Raw genomic sequence first — 18,001 nt, forward strand, 5'->3', positions numbered from 1 at the left:
GAATCCGGCTCCTCTGCTTTTGCAAGCCAGAGTTTGGGGGCTCTGCCTTGCCGGGCAGGCTGCCCCTCCACTGCCTCGGCTCCCTCCTGCCAGTCTGTGAAGCATGCACCCCCCTCTCCACCCTTCCTACCCTCTTCCATGGGCCTGTTGTCTACGCTTGGCTCCAGAGAGTCTGTTCTGCTAGTCTTCTGGGGGTTTTCTGGGTTATTTAGGTTGATGTGGGTGGAATCTAAGCGATAAGCAGGACAAGGTGAGCCCAGCATCCTCCTACACTGCCATCCTGTTTAATTCATCTGTAGCTTCCCTCCACTCACTGCACACCGCCTTCTCCCCTGGGACCCTTGGCAGTTATAATCATTTTTATACAAACATTTTGGGGTTGTGGAATGAATCATTATTATTATATCATTCATTATTTTTTATGGAAAAATTAGCTTTGATATACAAGTGTTTTGGAGTACAAGTATGTTTCTGGAATGAATTATACTCGCAAACCAAGATTTTACTTTATTTGGCCTCTATAGTTGAGTTTCTTTTTATGGTTTGTCTCTTTTTATTTTGTTTCTTATATTCTACAGGTATGAGTGAAATAATATGGCATTTGTCTTTCTCTGACTGGCTTATCTCACTTAGCATTATACCCTCTAGATCCATCCATGTTGTTGCAAACAGCAAGATTTCATTTTTTTGTGTGGTTTTGATTTTAGCTATTCAGATAGGTGAGGTGATACCTCATTGTGGTTTTGATTTGCATTTCCCTGATGATGAGTGATGTTAAGCATCTTTTCATGTGTCTGTTGGCCATCTGTCTGTCTTTAGAGAAATGTCTTTCATGCCTTCTGCCCATTTTTAATTGTATTATTATTATTATTATTAGTGTTGAGTTGAAGTTCTTTATATATTTGCATTGTACCCTATATTAGATGTACCATTTGTAAATATCTTCTCCCATTCCATAGGTTGCCTTTTAGTTTTGTTTTTCCTTCACTGTGCAGAAGCTTTTTATTTTGATGTAGTCCCTGTAGTTTGTTTTTGCTTTTGTTTCCCTTGTCTCAGTAGACATATCTAGAAAAATGTTGATATGGTCAATGTCAGAGAAATTACTGCCTGTTCTCACTTCTAGGATTTTTGTGGTTTCAGGTCTCACATTTAGGTCCTTAATCCACTTTGAGCTCATTTTTATGTATTTATGTAAGAAAGTGGTCCAGTTTCATTCTTTTGCATGTAGCTGACCAGTTTTCCCAACAGCATTTGTTGAAGAGACTGTCTTTTTCCCATTGGATAATCTTTCCTGCTTTGTTGAAGATTAATTGACCGTATAATTGTGGGTTTATTTCTGGGCTTTCTATTCTGTCCTATTGATCTTTGAGTCTATTTCTGTGCCGGTATCATACTGTTTTGATGACTGCAGCTTTGTAATGTAACATGAAGTTCAGGATTGATATGTCCAGTTCTGTTTCTCTTTTTCAAGATTTCTTTGATTATTTTGGGTCTTTTGTGGTTGCATATAAATTTTAGAATTGTTTAGGAGGAACCAATATGGCAGAACAGCATGGAAGTTTTTTGTGTGTCTTGCATCTATGAAATACAGCCAGACCAACACTAAACCATCCTACACACCTATAAAACTGGTTGGAGGATTAACACAACAATCTGTACAACCTGAACCACAGAATCCAGCAGATACGTGGCATGGAGAGGTGAACTTGGGGAGAGAGAAGCTGGCAGCGGGCAGGGAGCCGCCTTTGCAAATGGAGAGAGGATGGAGACTGGGGCAGGGGAGAATACGGGAAAAGCACCCCTTCCCAAAAGCAGATGGAGAGAAAGTGGAAAATTGGAAACAGCCACAGGGACTAAACTAAAAAGGGAGAAAGGAGAAAGGAGAGGGTTTAAATTCCATTAGGACTGTAAACAAGGGGAGCACAGAGTCTGCAACTCCGCAGCTCGATACCTGGCTTCTCTGGTGAGAAGGGTGAAACTCCAGGAATAGAATGGGGTCCAGGAGGTTCTTGGGCCACATGGGGAAAAGCGGTTCCACTGCTGGAAGGGCATTTGGTAGAGACTGTTGAAGTCACCTGGTCCAAGAAGACCCCAGAAAATGGCCACATTCACTGGTGCTGGAACAAGGTCGTTAAGGGAGAAGCCTGGTGCCAGATGCGTGTTGTGATTTTCCATAATCCCTGAAACGCTGCTGCTACACTATCTTGTGAACTTTTTCTGGGGCGGGCTGGCACCTGGCTGCAGTCTCGGTGCACCGGCAGCAGCAGGGTCCCACAAGCGTTCCTGGGTGCAGCCGGCATTCAGCCATTGCTCAGTGAGACCTTCCTGCAGAGGGGCAGAATGGGTCAAAGCCGCAGTCCTTCAGAAGTAAGGGGCCTGGGAAAACAGCCGCATCTGAGACAAAACTTGGGAGAGAGGTACTGCCTGGGGCTTCGTCATGGACAGTGAGGAAGCGGGGAGTGGTCAAAAGTTGAACACAGAACACGGGTGCTCTGACTGGAGAAAACACAGTTCCCATACTAGAGACTGGGTAGCTGGGTGACGCAATTTTCACTGCTCCCGCGCATGCGCACACGCATCTAAGAGGGCTGCAACAATCCACCCCAGTAGGCTAGCAGCACCCTCTAGTGGAGAACGGAGCTGTTGCACTGAGCCCCACCCAACTGGGCCAACCTCGCTCTCAGGAACACAGGTATCACCACCTGCTTAGTTTGTGGACTATAAAGCACTACACAGTCTGACTTCTGGGGGAAAAAGAAGTAATTTCAGTCCTATTTCAATCTGCTAGCAGGTCCATCAATTCAATTTTCTTTTTTTTTGTTTTACACTATTCTTTTTCTTGAATACAGAAAGAGAAAAAAATCATTTTTATTTTCAAATTTATTAAAATTTTTTTTTTTACTATATTTTTAACTTTTGTGTAAATTTTTTCAAATTCAATTTACTTTCATCATTCTATTTTAGTCTACTTCAGTGTATTCACCTTTACAAATTTTCAAGCAATTTCCTTGTTTTCTTTTTCCCTTTTTTGTTTCTTTTCTTTTTCTTGAATGCAGAAAGTTAAAAACTTCATTTTTAGTTTGAATTTCTATTAAAAATATTTTTCTTTAATTTTTTTAACTATATATATATTTTTGCTTTTATGTAAATTTTTTTCAAATTCTAGTTTACTTCCATCATTTTATTTTAGTCTACTACAGTGTATTCACTTTTTCAAATTTTCAAATGATTTCATTTTTTTCTTTTTTCTCTTTTTTGGTTTTTTTTCCCTTTTATCGAAAACAGAAAGAGAAAAAAATTAATTTTTATTAAAAATATTTTTCTTTATTTTTTTTCCTACTATGTTCTCTACTTTTGTGTAAATTTTTTCAAATTCTATTTTACTCCCATCATCTCATTTTAGTCTACTTCAGTGTATTCATTTTTTCAAATTCTCAAATGATTTCCTTTTTCCCCCCTTTTCTCTAATCTGTCAAACAACTTTCAATACCCAGACCAAACACACCTAGGATCTAGCATCATTTATTAGATTTTGTGTCTGTGTGTATGTTTAAGTTTTTAATTTTAATATTTTTTAATTTTAATTTTTCTATCTTAATTTTCCTACCTCATTAATTCCTTTTCTCCCTTCAAAATGAGAAAATGAAGCAATTCACCCCAAAAGAAAGAACATGAAGAAACAACAGCCAGGGATTTAACTAACACAGATACAAGCAAGATGTCTGAATCAGAATTTGGAATCACAATAATAAGAATATTAGCTGGAGTTGAAAATAGATTAGAATCCCTTTCTGCAGATATAAAAGAAGTAAAAAATCATCCATCTTAGAAAGGACCAGAGAACACCACCAGACACTCCAACTCTACAATACATTCATATCTTTCAGTACTCACTCTAAACGTCAATGGACTCAATGCTCCAATCAAAAGATATAGGGTAACAGAACGGATAAGAAAACAAGATGAATCTATATGCTGTTTACAAGAGACCCACTTTAGACCTACAGACACCTTCAGATTAAAAGTAAGGGGATGGAGAACCATCTATCATGCTAATGGTCAACAAAAGAAAGCCAGAATAGCCATACTTATATCATACAATCTAGACTTTAAAATACTGTATCAAGAGATGAAGAAGGGCATTATATCATAATCAAGGGGTCTATCCACCAAGAAGACCTAACAATTGTAAACATTTATGTGCCAAATGTAGAAGCACCCAAATATATAAATCAATTAATCACAAACATAAAGAAACTCATCGACAGTAATATCATAACAGTAGAAGACTTCAACACCCCACTCACAGCAATGGACAGATCATCTAATCAAAAAATCAACAAGGAAACAATGGCTTTGAATGACATACTGGACCAGATGGACTTAACAAACATATTCAGGACATTTCATCTTAAAGCAGAATATACATTCTTCTCCAGTGCACATGGAACATTCTCCAGAATAGACCATATACTGGGACACAAATCAGCCCTAAGTACAAAAAGATCAAGATCATACCATGCATATTTTCAGACCACAACACTATGAAACTCGAAATCAACCACAAGAAAAAATTTGGAAAGGTAACAAACACTTGGAGACTGAAGAACATCCTACTAAAGAATGAATGGGCTAACCAAGAAGTTAAAGAGGAAATTAAAATGTATATGGAAGTCAATGAAAATGATAACACCACAGCCCAAAACCTCTGGGACACAGCAAAGACGGTCATAAGAGGAAAGCATATAGCAATCCAGGCCTTCCTAAAGAAGGAAGAAAGATCTCAGATACACAACCTAACCTTATGCCTTAAGGAGCTGGAAAAAGAACAGCAAATAAAACCCAACACCAGAAGAAGACAGGGAATAATAAAGATTAGAGCAGAAATTAATGCTATTGAAACAAAAAAACAAAACAAAAAAAACAAAAACAAAACAGTAGAACAGATCAATGAAACCAGAAGCTGGTTCTTTGAAAGAATTAACAAAAATAATTAAACCAATAGTCAGTTTGATCAAAAAGAAAAAGGAAAGGACCCAAATAAATAAAATCAAGAATGAAGAGGAGAGATCACAACCAACACAGCAGAAATAAAAACAATAATAAGAGAATATTATGAACAATTACATGCCAATAAAATGGGCAATCTGGAAGAAATAGGCAAATTCCTAGAAACATATACACCACCAAAACTGAAACAGGAAGAAATAGAAAATTTGAACAGACCCATAACCAGTAAGGAAATTGAGTTAGTAATCAAAAATCTGCCAAAAAACAAGAGTCCGGGGCCAGATGGCTTTCCAGGGGAATTCTACCAAACGTTTAAGGAAGAATTAACACCTATTCTCTTGAAGCTGTCCCAAAAAACAGAAATGGAAGGAAAACTTCCAAACTCTTTCTCACCACTCTCGCCATGTTATTCAACATAGTATTGGAAGTCTTAGCCTCTGCAATGAGACAACACAAAGAAATAAAAGACATCCAAATTGGCCAGGAGGAGGTCAAACTTTCACTCCTTGCAGATCACATGATACGCTATGGAAAACCCAAAAGTTTCCACCAAAAAACTGCTAGAATTGATTCATGAAGTCAGCAAAGTTTCAGGATATAAAATCAATGCACAGAAATCAGTTGCATTCCTATATACCGACAATGAAGCAACAGGAAAAGAAATCAAGGAATCGATCCCATTGACAGTTGCACCAAAACCCATAAAATACCTAGGAATAAATCTAACCAAAGAGGTGAAAAATCTATATGCTGAAAACTATAGAAAGCTTGTGAAAGAAATTGAAGAAGACACAAAAAAATGGAAAAAGATTCCATGCTCCTGGATAGGAAGAACAAATATTGTTAAAATGTCAACACTACACAAAGCAATCTACATATTCAATGCAATCCCTATCAAAATAACACCAGCATTCTTCACAGAGCTAGAACAAATAATCCTAAAATTTGTATGGAACAACAAAAGACCCCAAATAGCCAAAGCAACCTTAAAAAAGAAAACCAAAGCAGGAGGCATCACAATCCCAGACTTCAAGCTATACTACAAAGCTGTAATCATCAAGACAGTATGGTACTGGCACAAGAACAGACACTCAGATCAATGGAACAGAATAGAGAACCCAGAAATGGACCCACAAACGGATGGCCAACTAATCTTTGACAAAGCAGGAAAGAATATCCAATAGAATAAAGACAGTCTCTTCAGCAAGTGGTTTTGAGAAAACTGGGCAGCGACATGCAGAAGAATGAACCTGGACCACTTTCTTACACCATACACAAAAATAAACTCAAAATGTATGTAAGACCTAAATTTAAGACAGGAAGCCATCAAAATCCTCAAGGACAAAGAAGGTAAAACCTCTTTGATCTTGGCCGCAGCAACTTCTTACTCAACACGTCTCTGGAAGCAAGGGAAACAAAAGCAAAAATGAACTATTGGGACCTCATAAAAATAAAAAGCTTCTGCACAGTGAAGGAAAAAATCAGCAAAACTAAAAAGCAACCAACAGAATGGGAGAAGATATTTGCAAATGACATATCAGATAAAGGGTTAGTATCCAAAATCTACAAAGAACTTTTCAAACTCAACACCCAAAAAACAAAGAATCCAGTGAGGAAATGGGCAAAAGACACGAATAGGCACTTCTCCAAAGAAGACATCCAGATGGTCAACCAACACATGAAAAAATGCTCAACATCACTCATCACCAGGGAAATACAAATCAAAACCACAATGAGATACCACCTCACACCTGTCAGAATGGCTAACATTAACAACTCTGGCAACAACAGATGTTGGCAGGGATGCTGAGAAAGAGGATGTCTTTTGCATCATTGGTGGGAATGCAAGCTGGTGCAGCCACTCTGGAGAACAGTATGGAGGTTCCTCAAAAAACTAAAAACAGAACTACCCTACAACCCAGCAATTGCACTACTAGGCATCTATCCAAGGAATACAGGTGTGCTGTTTCGAAGGGACACATGCACCCCCATGTTCACAGCAGCACTATCAACAATAGCCGAAGTATGGAAAGAGCCCAAATGTCCATTGATGGATGAATGGCTAAAGAAAAAGTGGTATATCTATACAATGGAGTATTACTCGGCAATCAAAAACAATGAAATCTTGCCATTTGCAGCTATGTGGATGGAACTGGAGGGTATTCTGCTAAGTGAAATTAGAGTAAGAGAAAAATCATATGACTTCACTCCTATGAGGACTTTAAGAGACAAAACAGATGAACATAAGGGAAGGGAAACAAAAATAATATAAAAACAGGAAGGGGGACAAAACAGAAGAGACTCATAAATATGGAGAACAAACTGAGGGTTACAGGAAGGGTTGTGGGAGGAGGGATTGGCTAAATGGGTAAGAGGCACTAAGGAATCTACTCCTGAAATCATTGTTGCACTATATGCTAAGTAATTTGGATGTAAATTTAAAAAAAATAAAAAATAAAACAAGTTAAAAAATAAAATAAAAAAGAATTGTTTGTACTATTTCTGTGAAAAATGCTGTTGGTATTTTGATAGGGACTGCATTAAATCTGTAGATTGCTTTGGACAGTATAGATATTTTAACAATGTTTGTTCTTCTAATCCATGAGCATGGAATGTCTTTCCATTTGTTTGTGTCACCTTCCATTTCTTTTATCACTTTTATAGCTTTCAGAGTTGTGTCTTTCACTTCCTTGGTTAAGTTTATTACTAGGTACTTTTTTATTTTTGGTGCAACTGTAAAAGGGATTGTTTTCTTAATTTCTCTTTCTGCCACTTCATTATTAATGTATTCCTGTCTATTGATTTTGTATCCTGCAACCTTACTGAATTCATTCATTACTTCTATTAGTATTTTTGGTGGAGGCTTTCAAGTTTTCTATATATAGTATCATGCCATCTGCAAATTGTGACAGTACTTCTTCCTTACCGATTTGGATGTCTTTGGTTTATTTATTTGTTTATTTATTTATGTAGGCGGGGGGGAGGTCTGGTTGCTGTGGCTAAGATTTCCAGTACTACGTTGAATAAAAGTGATGAGAGTGGGCATCCTTGTCTTGCTCATGATCTTATAGAAAAAACTCTTCAGTTTTTTGCCAGTATAATGTTCACTGTGAGTTTTTCATAGATGGCCTTTATTATGTTGAGGTATGTTCCCTTTAAACCTACTTTGTTGAGGACTTTTATCATGAATGGATGTTGTACTCTGTCAAATGCTTTTATGCATCTATTAAAATGATATGGTTTTTATCCATTCTCTTGTTGATGTGACGTACCATGATGATTGATTTGCAAATACTGAACCACCCCTGCATACTAGGAATAAATCAGACTTGATTGTGGTGAGTGATTTTTTTAATGTATTATTGGATTCAGTTTGATAATATTTTGTTGAGGATTTTTATATCTATGTTCATCAGAGATCCTGGCCTATAGTTTTTTTGTTTTTTTTTTATAGTGTCTTTATCTGGTTTTGGTATGAGGGTAATGCTGGCTTCATACAATGAATTTGGAAGCTTTCCTTCCTCTTCTATTTTTTGGAATATTTTGAGAAGAATAGGTATTAAGTCTTCTTTAAACATTTAGTAGAATTCACCTGTGAAGCTGTCTGGTCTTGGACTTTTGTTGTTGGAAAAATTTTGATTACTAATTCAATTTCATTGCAGGGAATTTGTTCAAATTTTCTATTTCTTCCTGCTTCAATTTTGGTAGGTTATATGTTTCTAGGAATTTATCCCATTTCTTCTAGGTTGTCCAATATGCTGGCATATAATTTTGTATTCTTTCATAATCCTTCATATTACTCTGGTGTCAGTTGTTATTTCTCCTCTTTAATTTCTGAATTTTGTTTATTCTTTTGTGGTTTTTTTTGATGAGTCTGAAAAACCTTTAGTTTTCAATTTTGTTGATCTTTTCAAAGGACAAGCTCCTGGTTTCACTGATTTTTTCTTTTGTTTTTTGGTTTCTATTTCAATTATTTCTGCCCTGATCTCTATTCTTTCCATCCTTCTACTGGTTTGGGGTCTTGTTCTTCTTTTTCTACTTCCTTTAGGTGTAAGGTTAGGTTGTTTATTGGAAATTGTTTTTGTTTCTGGAAGTAGGTTTGTATTGGTATAAACTTCCCTCTTAGAACTGCTTTTGCTGCATCCAAAGGTGTTGGACCATTGTGTTTTCATTTTAATTTGTTTCCACATATTTTTTCATTTCCTCTTTGTTGACCCATTTTTTATTAGCATGTTATTTAACCTCCATGTATTTGTGTTCATTCCAGATTTGTTTTTCTTGTGGTTGATTTCTAGTTTTTTAGTGTTGTGGTCAAAAGAAGCACGATATGACTTAGATCATTTTGAATTTGTTGGGGCTTGTTTTTTGGCCTAATATGTGAACTATTCTGGAAAATGCTCCATATGCACTTGAGAAGAATGTGTATTCTACTATTCTGGGATAGAATGTTCTGAATATATCTGTTACATCTATCTAATCCAGTATGTCATTCAAAGGCACTGTTTCTTTGTTAATTTTTTGTTTGGATGATCTATCCATTGATGCAAATAGGGTGTTAAAGTCCCCTACTATTATTGTATTATGATCAATTAGTTCCTTTATGTTTGTTATTAGTTGCTTTATGTATTTGGTTGCTTTCATGTTGAGTGCATAAATATTTATAATTGTTGTATCTTCTTACTGGATCGTTCCCTTTATGATTATGTAGTATTCTTCTTTGTCTCTTGTTATGGTCTTGTTTTAAAATCAGTTTTGTCTGTGGACACCTGGGTGGCTCAGTCGGTTAAGCATCCAACTTCAGCTCAGGTCACGATCTTGCATTTGTGAGTTCAAGCCCTGCGTCGGACTGTGTGCTGACAGCTCAGAGACAGGAGCCTGCTTCAGATTCTGTGTCTCCCTCTCTATCTGCCCTCCCCTGCTCATGCTCTGTCTCCCTCTCTCTCTCAAAAATAAAATAAACATCAAAAAATTTTTTTAATCAATTTGTCTGATATAAGTATTGTTACCTGGCTTTCTTTTCATTTCCATTTGCATGATAAATGCTTTTCCATCCCTTCACTTTCATTCTGCATGTGTCTTTAGGTCTGAAGTGAGTCTCTTATAGGCAGCATATAGATGGGTCTTGTGCTTTTATCTATTTTGTCACCCTATGTCTTTTGATTGGAGCATTTAGTCTATTTACATTCCAAGTAATTATTGATAGGTGTATACTTATTGATATTTTTTTAAGTTTTATTTATTTATTTTGAGAAACAGAGAGACAGTGAGAGAGTATGGGTAGGTGCAGAGCGAGGGGGAGAGACAGAATCCCAAGCAGGCTCTGTGCTCAATTTGGAGCCTGACGCAGGGCTTGATTTCATGATTGTGAGATTTTGCCCTGAGCCAGTATCAAGAGTTGGATGCTTACCTGACTGAGCCACCCAGGCATCCCACTTACTGCTATTTTAAAATCTATTTTAACTTTTCTCTGTTATACTTGGGAAAAAAATTATTTGTATTTAGTATCTTGTTCTCACTGACTCCACAGAATTCAGATATAATTACTTTTTATTGAGTCTCTACTTTTCATGGCACTGCAGTCATTTACAGAAGTTGAATAAAAATCTGTCCTCCTTTTCACTCAGATATAATTTAACAAACTGTGCAATCAGGGCCAAATCTAGAGGATCATATTTAAGAATATATTCCATTCAATCAGATATGAAAGTCCCCAGTCTCTGTTTAGGACATAGATGTAACTGATATTTGAAATCCATGCTCATAAGTCTTCCTAAGCAAACTTGTATCTGTTGTCGCACACTGCCCCAGCATTACAAGTAGTAAGAAAGGTCACTGCCTAGCAGAAGGAATTTGTCCACAGTTGTAGGCATACAGGTCAAAACTGGTAGAAATGAATTTCTTATTTTATAAATAATAATGATGAAAAGAGCTCTAGAATGATAGGGACTATTAAAAATAAAATTTTGGATTCTGTACATAATCTCCAGACAGAACTTAATTTGACAGACTTAGCTGTTGTTTAACACAATCTGGCTCTAGATTTGCTGATTATACAACAAGGATCCTTATGTGTGTTAAATGACCCTTCTTACTAAAGTTATGTAAATTAATAAAGCTAAATAACACAATAAAGCTAACAATAACACACTGAGCCCAGACTCTAAATAATCTATAGATGTTAATTATGAATACAAAAAGAGACTGTTCAATTATTCGGACTAGAAACAAGGCAAAAAGTTGATTGCTGGACCATACAGTGTCACATTAGCACATTCTTTAACAAACCCATCTAAGGGTCAACAGATTCTTAGGGGAATGAATTTACCTTTGTTTGAATTACTATTTACTACTGATTAAGGCAACACTATGGAAAGTTTGATGTTAGCTTGTGGAAAACTGATAAAAATGTAAATGATTTTTGTCCAGTAGAGACACAAATGATTTTTTCTGGTAGAGAAGATAACTCCAAAGGTATAGTTTATTGTAACTTAGTTAATATACTAAGTTTGTATCTAACTTAGCAATCTAATTTCAGCATTTCTTTGTTGCGCTGACTATATGCATGCTGGTTTGTCACTTCTCTTTTGAGTGGGTTTTGCCATCCTGCTTTGTTCTCTCATTTATGTGCTAAATAAAATTTACGCTCACTATCTAGTTGCATGAGAATTATATTTTTATCATTTTGAGAATTATACTTTCACAAAAGGATATAAGAAAACTACAAAAATGTTGGTTTTTCTGGAGAAACAGGAACTCAGCTGAGCTTTCAGGAATAATTACCAGCACTTTTCTATTTTTATTTCATTATCGATCAGATTAACGATTTAATTTTCACCAAGAATCTAAAGAATAATAAATATACTAACAAATAGTGATCAACTCACCACCATCATCTTTCCACAATTATACAAATCCAATGAAGAGTGACCTGAATAATCTTTACAAAGAAAACCAATCTCTTTGCTATGAAAAAGTATCCAAATATCCAAACCTTTTAAATCACATGCCAATACCACTTAAACCACCCCTGACTGCACAGCATGCAAGCAAAGAAAACATCACCATTAAATCTAAAAATAAGGCCCCCTAGATAACCATATTTGAACTCCAGGTTTCAGGATACTCCCCAGTAGCCATAGTAATAGTATAACTAAATAGTGTAAGCCTGCCACCTAAATATGCTAAAATAAAACTATCAATCCTAAAAAAAATCCACAAAAATGTATTACAATAACATATCCAACCCTACCACTGAAAATAAGTAAGAATTTATGAGCCATACATTATACATCAGAAACAGTATCAGCCTTTTCATCTGGAACACATTTGCCAAAACATTAACTATGGCTAACTAATCTAATATATACATTCTTTTTTTTTTTAATTTTTTTAACGTTTATTTATTTTTGAGACAGAGAGAGACAGAGCATGAACGGGGGAGGGTGAGAGAGAGGGAGACACAGAATCCGAAACAGGCTCCAGGCTCTGAGCTGTCAGCACAGAGCCCGACACAGGGCTCGAACTCACGGACCGCGAGATCATGACCTGAGCCGACGTCGGCCGCCTAACCGACTGAGCCACCCAGGCGCCCCTCTAATATATACATTCTAATGGAACATCGCTAGTTTGTATGTGTCTATTTATTCGTGTATGATGAGACACACAAAGAGCCTACATACACACAGAAACCTGGAATATCAGAGTAATCTTATTATTTTCACAGATGGAAACAGTATTTATAGGCTATGTACCCCTATAAGAACAAGTTTTCTGAGAAGATACAGTAATTACAAATCCATTTTCAGCTATCTCTTCTATTAACACTAGTTAATAGAATGAAATTGAAATGGGTAAGTCTATTTTTACATAATGCTTTACTTAACACCATTTTTACATGAAAAAGGATCCAGTAAATTATCAAGATTAATATCAAATATAAGTAAAATTCCAGTCTACCCCAATACACAATTAAAAATACCTTAAGACTTACTTTCCTAATTATAATTACCTGATAAGAGAGTTATTACAACAGCTGACTCCATACCACACTATATCTGATGCTACAGGTGCTAGCAATATGAATGCCTGCTCTCTGCCATGCTCAGATGTTTATTTTCAAAATCAAATTCTCAAAGGAATATATTTGATTGGTATAACTTAGGTTACATGGATTTCCTCTAGACATATTATTAGCTGAAAACTGTAAGCTGTTTTGTTTTCTTTAATATTTTTGAGAAGGCAGGTTTGATCTTGACCATTTGCAAATCTGACCTTTTATTTTAGCTACTTTAAAATACTCAGGATAATTCTAAACTCTCTAACTCTATAGTTATTTAAGCACTGCTATAATCTCCTCTCAGCATGTTTTCTGAGGTTGTTCTCCAAATCTATCTCCCATCTCCTCCCTACCTCCCTTCTCTCTTTCCTTCCCTCTATCTTTCTCTTCCTCTTTCATGCGTGCACACATGCACACCATTTTCACTCTTGTTCCTGTATACTGTAATCTCTGAAACACATCATCATCATTGCCCATGGTTCCCATTAATAATGATCTTTCCTCTGATCAAATGATACCTTTGCATGAAGTATTCTTTAACTCTCTCCAGTGGAAGCATTCACTCTTGTCTTTAAACTACACTGTATACGGCAATGCTTTATATTTTACCACACCTTTACTAGGCTATTTATCTCCTTCTTCAAGATTCCCCTAACTCCATCCCTCAGACTGAATTAGAAGTTGCTCTTGTGTGCTCCTAAGCAATCTGACTCTAGTTTAGTACTTATCACAGTGTACTGTAATTGTCTCTTCTAGCCTGTGAACTCCATTAGGGCTGAGTATGTGTTTATTCGCCATTGTATTCCACATACCTAGTACCCAAAAGGTACACAATAAATATTTATTGAGTGATAAAAAGGAGTCAAGCCCAAATATGTTTCCCAGTATGCCTCATCTATAATTGTGAGCTACTCAAAATGCCTAGGAAAATGCTATGTACAATGTAGATACACGGAAAGTTTATGAGATGCTTGGATAAAAAGGAATTAAATGACAAAAGTAAGTTGGCAAGTTCATCTTCAGAATTTTTAGTGAATATAGAAAGTAGCAGTCAGACCGGGTGCATTTCTGGAAAAGCCCTCCTGTCAATGCTACAGTTCTGCTACCAAACGGGGATGAAATCTTGTGTATGCTTGTCTTTATTTCTAGGAGAAGCATATGACTTCGTACAGTAGAGTGATTCAGTACAGGTTTGTTGAGCTGGGGAATGTGTCTTACCTGTGACTGTACAAACCATTTGCCTGCGTTCAGAGTCGACAGGAAACTCCACAGGAAGAAGCTAGAATGTGTGATGGAGGCATTTGGCTGGACGTTCCTAATATTGGTTGTTCTTCTCAGGTCATTGTCATGCATGAGAAAAGGCACCTGATCATAACTGCGGGCAGAAGGGGAAAAGAAGAGGGAGATAGGCTGAACTCAGCCACCTTGGTGGACAGGGTTCTCAGAAAGCCCATCAATGTCACAAGTCTTACTGGGGTTCCTTACTCCCTCCCAAATGAGGGTGCCTGGGTTCCTCAATTGGTTAAGCATCCAATTCTTGATCTCGGCTCCGGTCATGATCTCACGGTTCATGAAATCAAGACCTGCATCTAGCTCTGTGCTGACAGCACAGAGCTTGCTTGGGACTCTCTCTCTGCACCTGTCTGTCTGTCTGTCTGTCTCTCTCAAAATTGCAAAAAATTTTTTTGAAAAAAAATCCTTCAAAAATGAAAGAAAAGAGGTTGCTGGGGAAATGGCAGAGTAGGAAGCACCAGGAATCTGTAGCTCCACCAACTACCAACAATTGTACTGGCAGACTCCGTCTAATATAACTATTTTGGAACTCTGGAATATACTAAACGCTTACAACTTCCATAGGAAGGCTTGCACTTAAATCAGGGTTAATTTGGGTCAATTTTAGGTCTTAGCCCAGTAGCAACTACCAATCCCCCACTCCAGCCACATGGCAAAAAACTGTAGATAGTTCTAAAGGCAGCTTTAACAGCAGCTGGTGAGAGCCAGAGTGGCAAAAACAATCCTGTAATCCAAATATAGGGGATCTGTGTTCTGGTCACTGTTGCTTTTTGACACAGAAGGGTAGACAGAAAGTCAAGCAGCCATTGTTGTACCTACTCACACTCTTGCAAAGTCCTCCCTTTCTGGCTAAAGTGACTGCCAGGAAATTTAAAGGACTAACACTCTTTTTACCCTCCTTCATTTTTCTCCTTTTCTCCTTTTCTCAAACATTAAAGGCTAGCATGTTTTAGGTATATGGTATAATATTTCACATCCTTTTGTTCTGTGAGTCCCTTGACTGATTTTTACAGAAATACTTATTTTTACTGCTTTTGTGTTTCCTATTAACTCTAATGGTCTTTCCTTTCCACTCAAAGAGTCCCCTTTAACATTTCTTGTAGGGCTGGCATAGTGATCATGAACTCCTTTAGTTTTTGTTTGTCTGAGAAACTCTTTATCTCTCCTTCTACTCTGAATGATAGCCTTGCTGCATAAAGTACTTTTGGCTGTAGACTATTCCCCTTTGAATATATCATTTCACTCCCTTCTGGATTGCAGAGTTTTTGATGAAAAATCTGCTCATAGCCTTATAAGGTTTCTCTTGTGTCTTTTCTCTTGTTGCTTTTATGTCTTTTTCTTTATCATTACTTTTTACCACTTTGATTACTATGTGTGGGCTTATTTTGGTTGATTTTGTTGGGGTATCTCTATGCCTCCTGGATCTGGATAGCTGTTTCCTTCCCCAGATTGGGGAAGTTTTCAGCCCTTATTTCTTCAAATAAACTTTCTATCTCTCCTCTTCTCTTTCTTCTCCTTCTGGGAAACCTATAATGTGAATGTTATTATGCTTGATGGAGTCACTGAGTTCCCTAAGTTATTCTCCTTTTCATGATTCTTGTTTCTCATTCATTCAGCTTGATTACCTCCCATTACTCTGTCTTTGTCTTCTAGGTCATTAAGCCATTCCTCCGCTTCTTTCAACCTGTTATTTATTCCATCAAGTGTATTTTTATTTATTGTGTTCTTCACCTCTGAATGGTTCTTTATGTTTTCTATCTCTGTTTTAAGGGTCTCACTGATGACCTCCACTCTCTTCTGAAGTCCAGTGAGTATCTTTACGATCATTACTTCAAATTCTCTATTAGGCATGTTACTTATATCTGTTTCACTTAGGTCTCTTCCTGTGGTTTTATCCTGTTCATTTGTGACATATTCCTCTGTCTCCTCATTTTGCCTAGCTCTCTGTGTCTGTTTCTGTGTGTTAGGAAAGTCACTTATGTCTCTTGCTCTTGAAAGTAGTGGGCAGGATGTGCACTTTTAAGTAGGTGAATTTTGTCCAGTTTTTTTTTTTTTTGTAATTCTTGGAAAAATTAATCTTAACTATAGAGAATCTGCTTACTCCATTTTATCTGGAACAGAAGTTCCAGTAGCTATACTCCCTCAGGTTCCCTTTCACCTCTTTTGGTAGTTAGCCACATTTTACTTCCTAGTAATTCTTGATATTACATTTTTACTGTTCAAGTTACTGGTGTGGTATTTGTGTCCTGACTGGACTCTGATATGCAATTTTTGGTAATGATAAATTTTAGGGTATGACCATAAACGTGGATGGTGCAGAGACAACCAGCAAAGAAACTGAGGGGTTGGAAGGATCATCTGCATCAAAGTTGAAGTCACAGCAATAATAGAAGAGAGAAAGACAGTAAGCCAGGAGCTCACTGGCTCAGCACCTTTACCACATTATGCCAGGGCCACCAGGCACTTCAACAAATGAACCCAGGGGCTCTGGTAGAATATCTATTTTTAACCCCGAGTCAAACATTCTGCATGAAACAGTTGTCATTTAACATTAAGAATGCCAGTCAGAGGTCAGGAAATCTAGTTTTAATTCTGGCTTTATCATTTACATTCTAGCCTTACAACCTTAATAACACACTTCCCTTATTTGAATCTAGGTTCAAACCACATTTCCTCATCTGTGAAACAGAATGTTAATTTCTCTTCTGTTTGCTCCACAGAAAGGCTGTAAAGGGAATTTGTATACACCACATTATCTAATATACCCATGGTACAGATGAAGCCTTTCTATTTCCAGTTGCCCAGGTACATAGGTTCTACAGCAAAGCATGTCTTTTTGTCCTCACCCCTACTCTGATCCATCTTCTTTTGCTTTCTCTTGGACACTGTTATAGTCTACTACCCTTTTCCCTGACAACTCTCCCTCATATGCTGCCAGATGAGTCTTTCTAAAACAATAAAGTAATCTGTCCTCTAAAATCTACCATAGCTACCTATTACACATTTAGGGATCTCCATGATCCAGCCTTAGTGAGCCTTACAGCCATACCTCTTCCTCATATAGCCTCTCTTGTCCCCAGAACATATCACTTTTAGAATCCATACAGGTTAGCTTGCTAATCTACAAACTTGTATTTCTCATTCAGATGCCTTTGAATAAACTGTTTCCTCTACCTGGAATACCTTCTTTCCCCATATCTGATTGGTAAAATGATATTTTTCCCTCAAGACAACACAAACACAATTCTGAGGACACAGATCTTTTTCATACCATAGGTGGTGGGTGGCCTTTTCCTCCACTGAGGTTCCACTGCATTTGACTTATTCATCTCTGGAAGGAACTTACCACAAATGGTTTTATACTCTGGCTATTGTAAATATGCCATGTCTCCTTCACTGGATGGCAACATCTCTTAGGCATGGCTACCTCTTATTTGCCTCTTTCTAGCACTCGGAAGAAAGCCTAGAATATAGTAGGTTCCCAGGGAATGTTAAGAAGGTTGCTAAGAGAATGCATAGGGTTAAACTGTTAGAATGCTTTGCAATGAGGACGGTTTGAATTATGTACAGAGGCTATATAGCATGTATATGATTTATGAGACTATGTTGAGAATGCAGGGGTACAGATGTATGGTTCATAAG

General features: G+C 37.1%; 1 protein-coding gene across 4 annotated transcripts in view; it reads right to left on the bottom strand.

Moving 5' to 3' along the window:
• The window catches only part of GDPD4 (glycerophosphodiester phosphodiesterase domain containing 4), a 177,455-nt gene that overhangs the window by 94,058 nt on the left and 65,396 nt on the right, over positions 1 to 18,001 (bottom strand). For all 4 annotated transcript variants that reach the window (XM_049652732.1, XM_049652731.1, XM_049652726.1 and 1 more), the window contains exon 11: positions 14,285 to 14,441. In XM_049652732.1, coding sequence (XP_049508689.1) covers positions 14,285 to 14,441 — 157 coding nt within the window. The remainder of the gene's footprint in view (positions 1 to 14,284; positions 14,442 to 18,001) is intronic.

The sequence above is a fragment of the Panthera uncia genome, chromosome D1 (genome assembly GCF_023721935.1).
Source record: "Panthera uncia isolate 11264 chromosome D1, Puncia_PCG_1.0, whole genome shotgun sequence".
In the NCBI taxonomy this organism is placed as follows: Eukaryota; Metazoa; Chordata; class Mammalia; order Carnivora; family Felidae; genus Panthera; species Panthera uncia.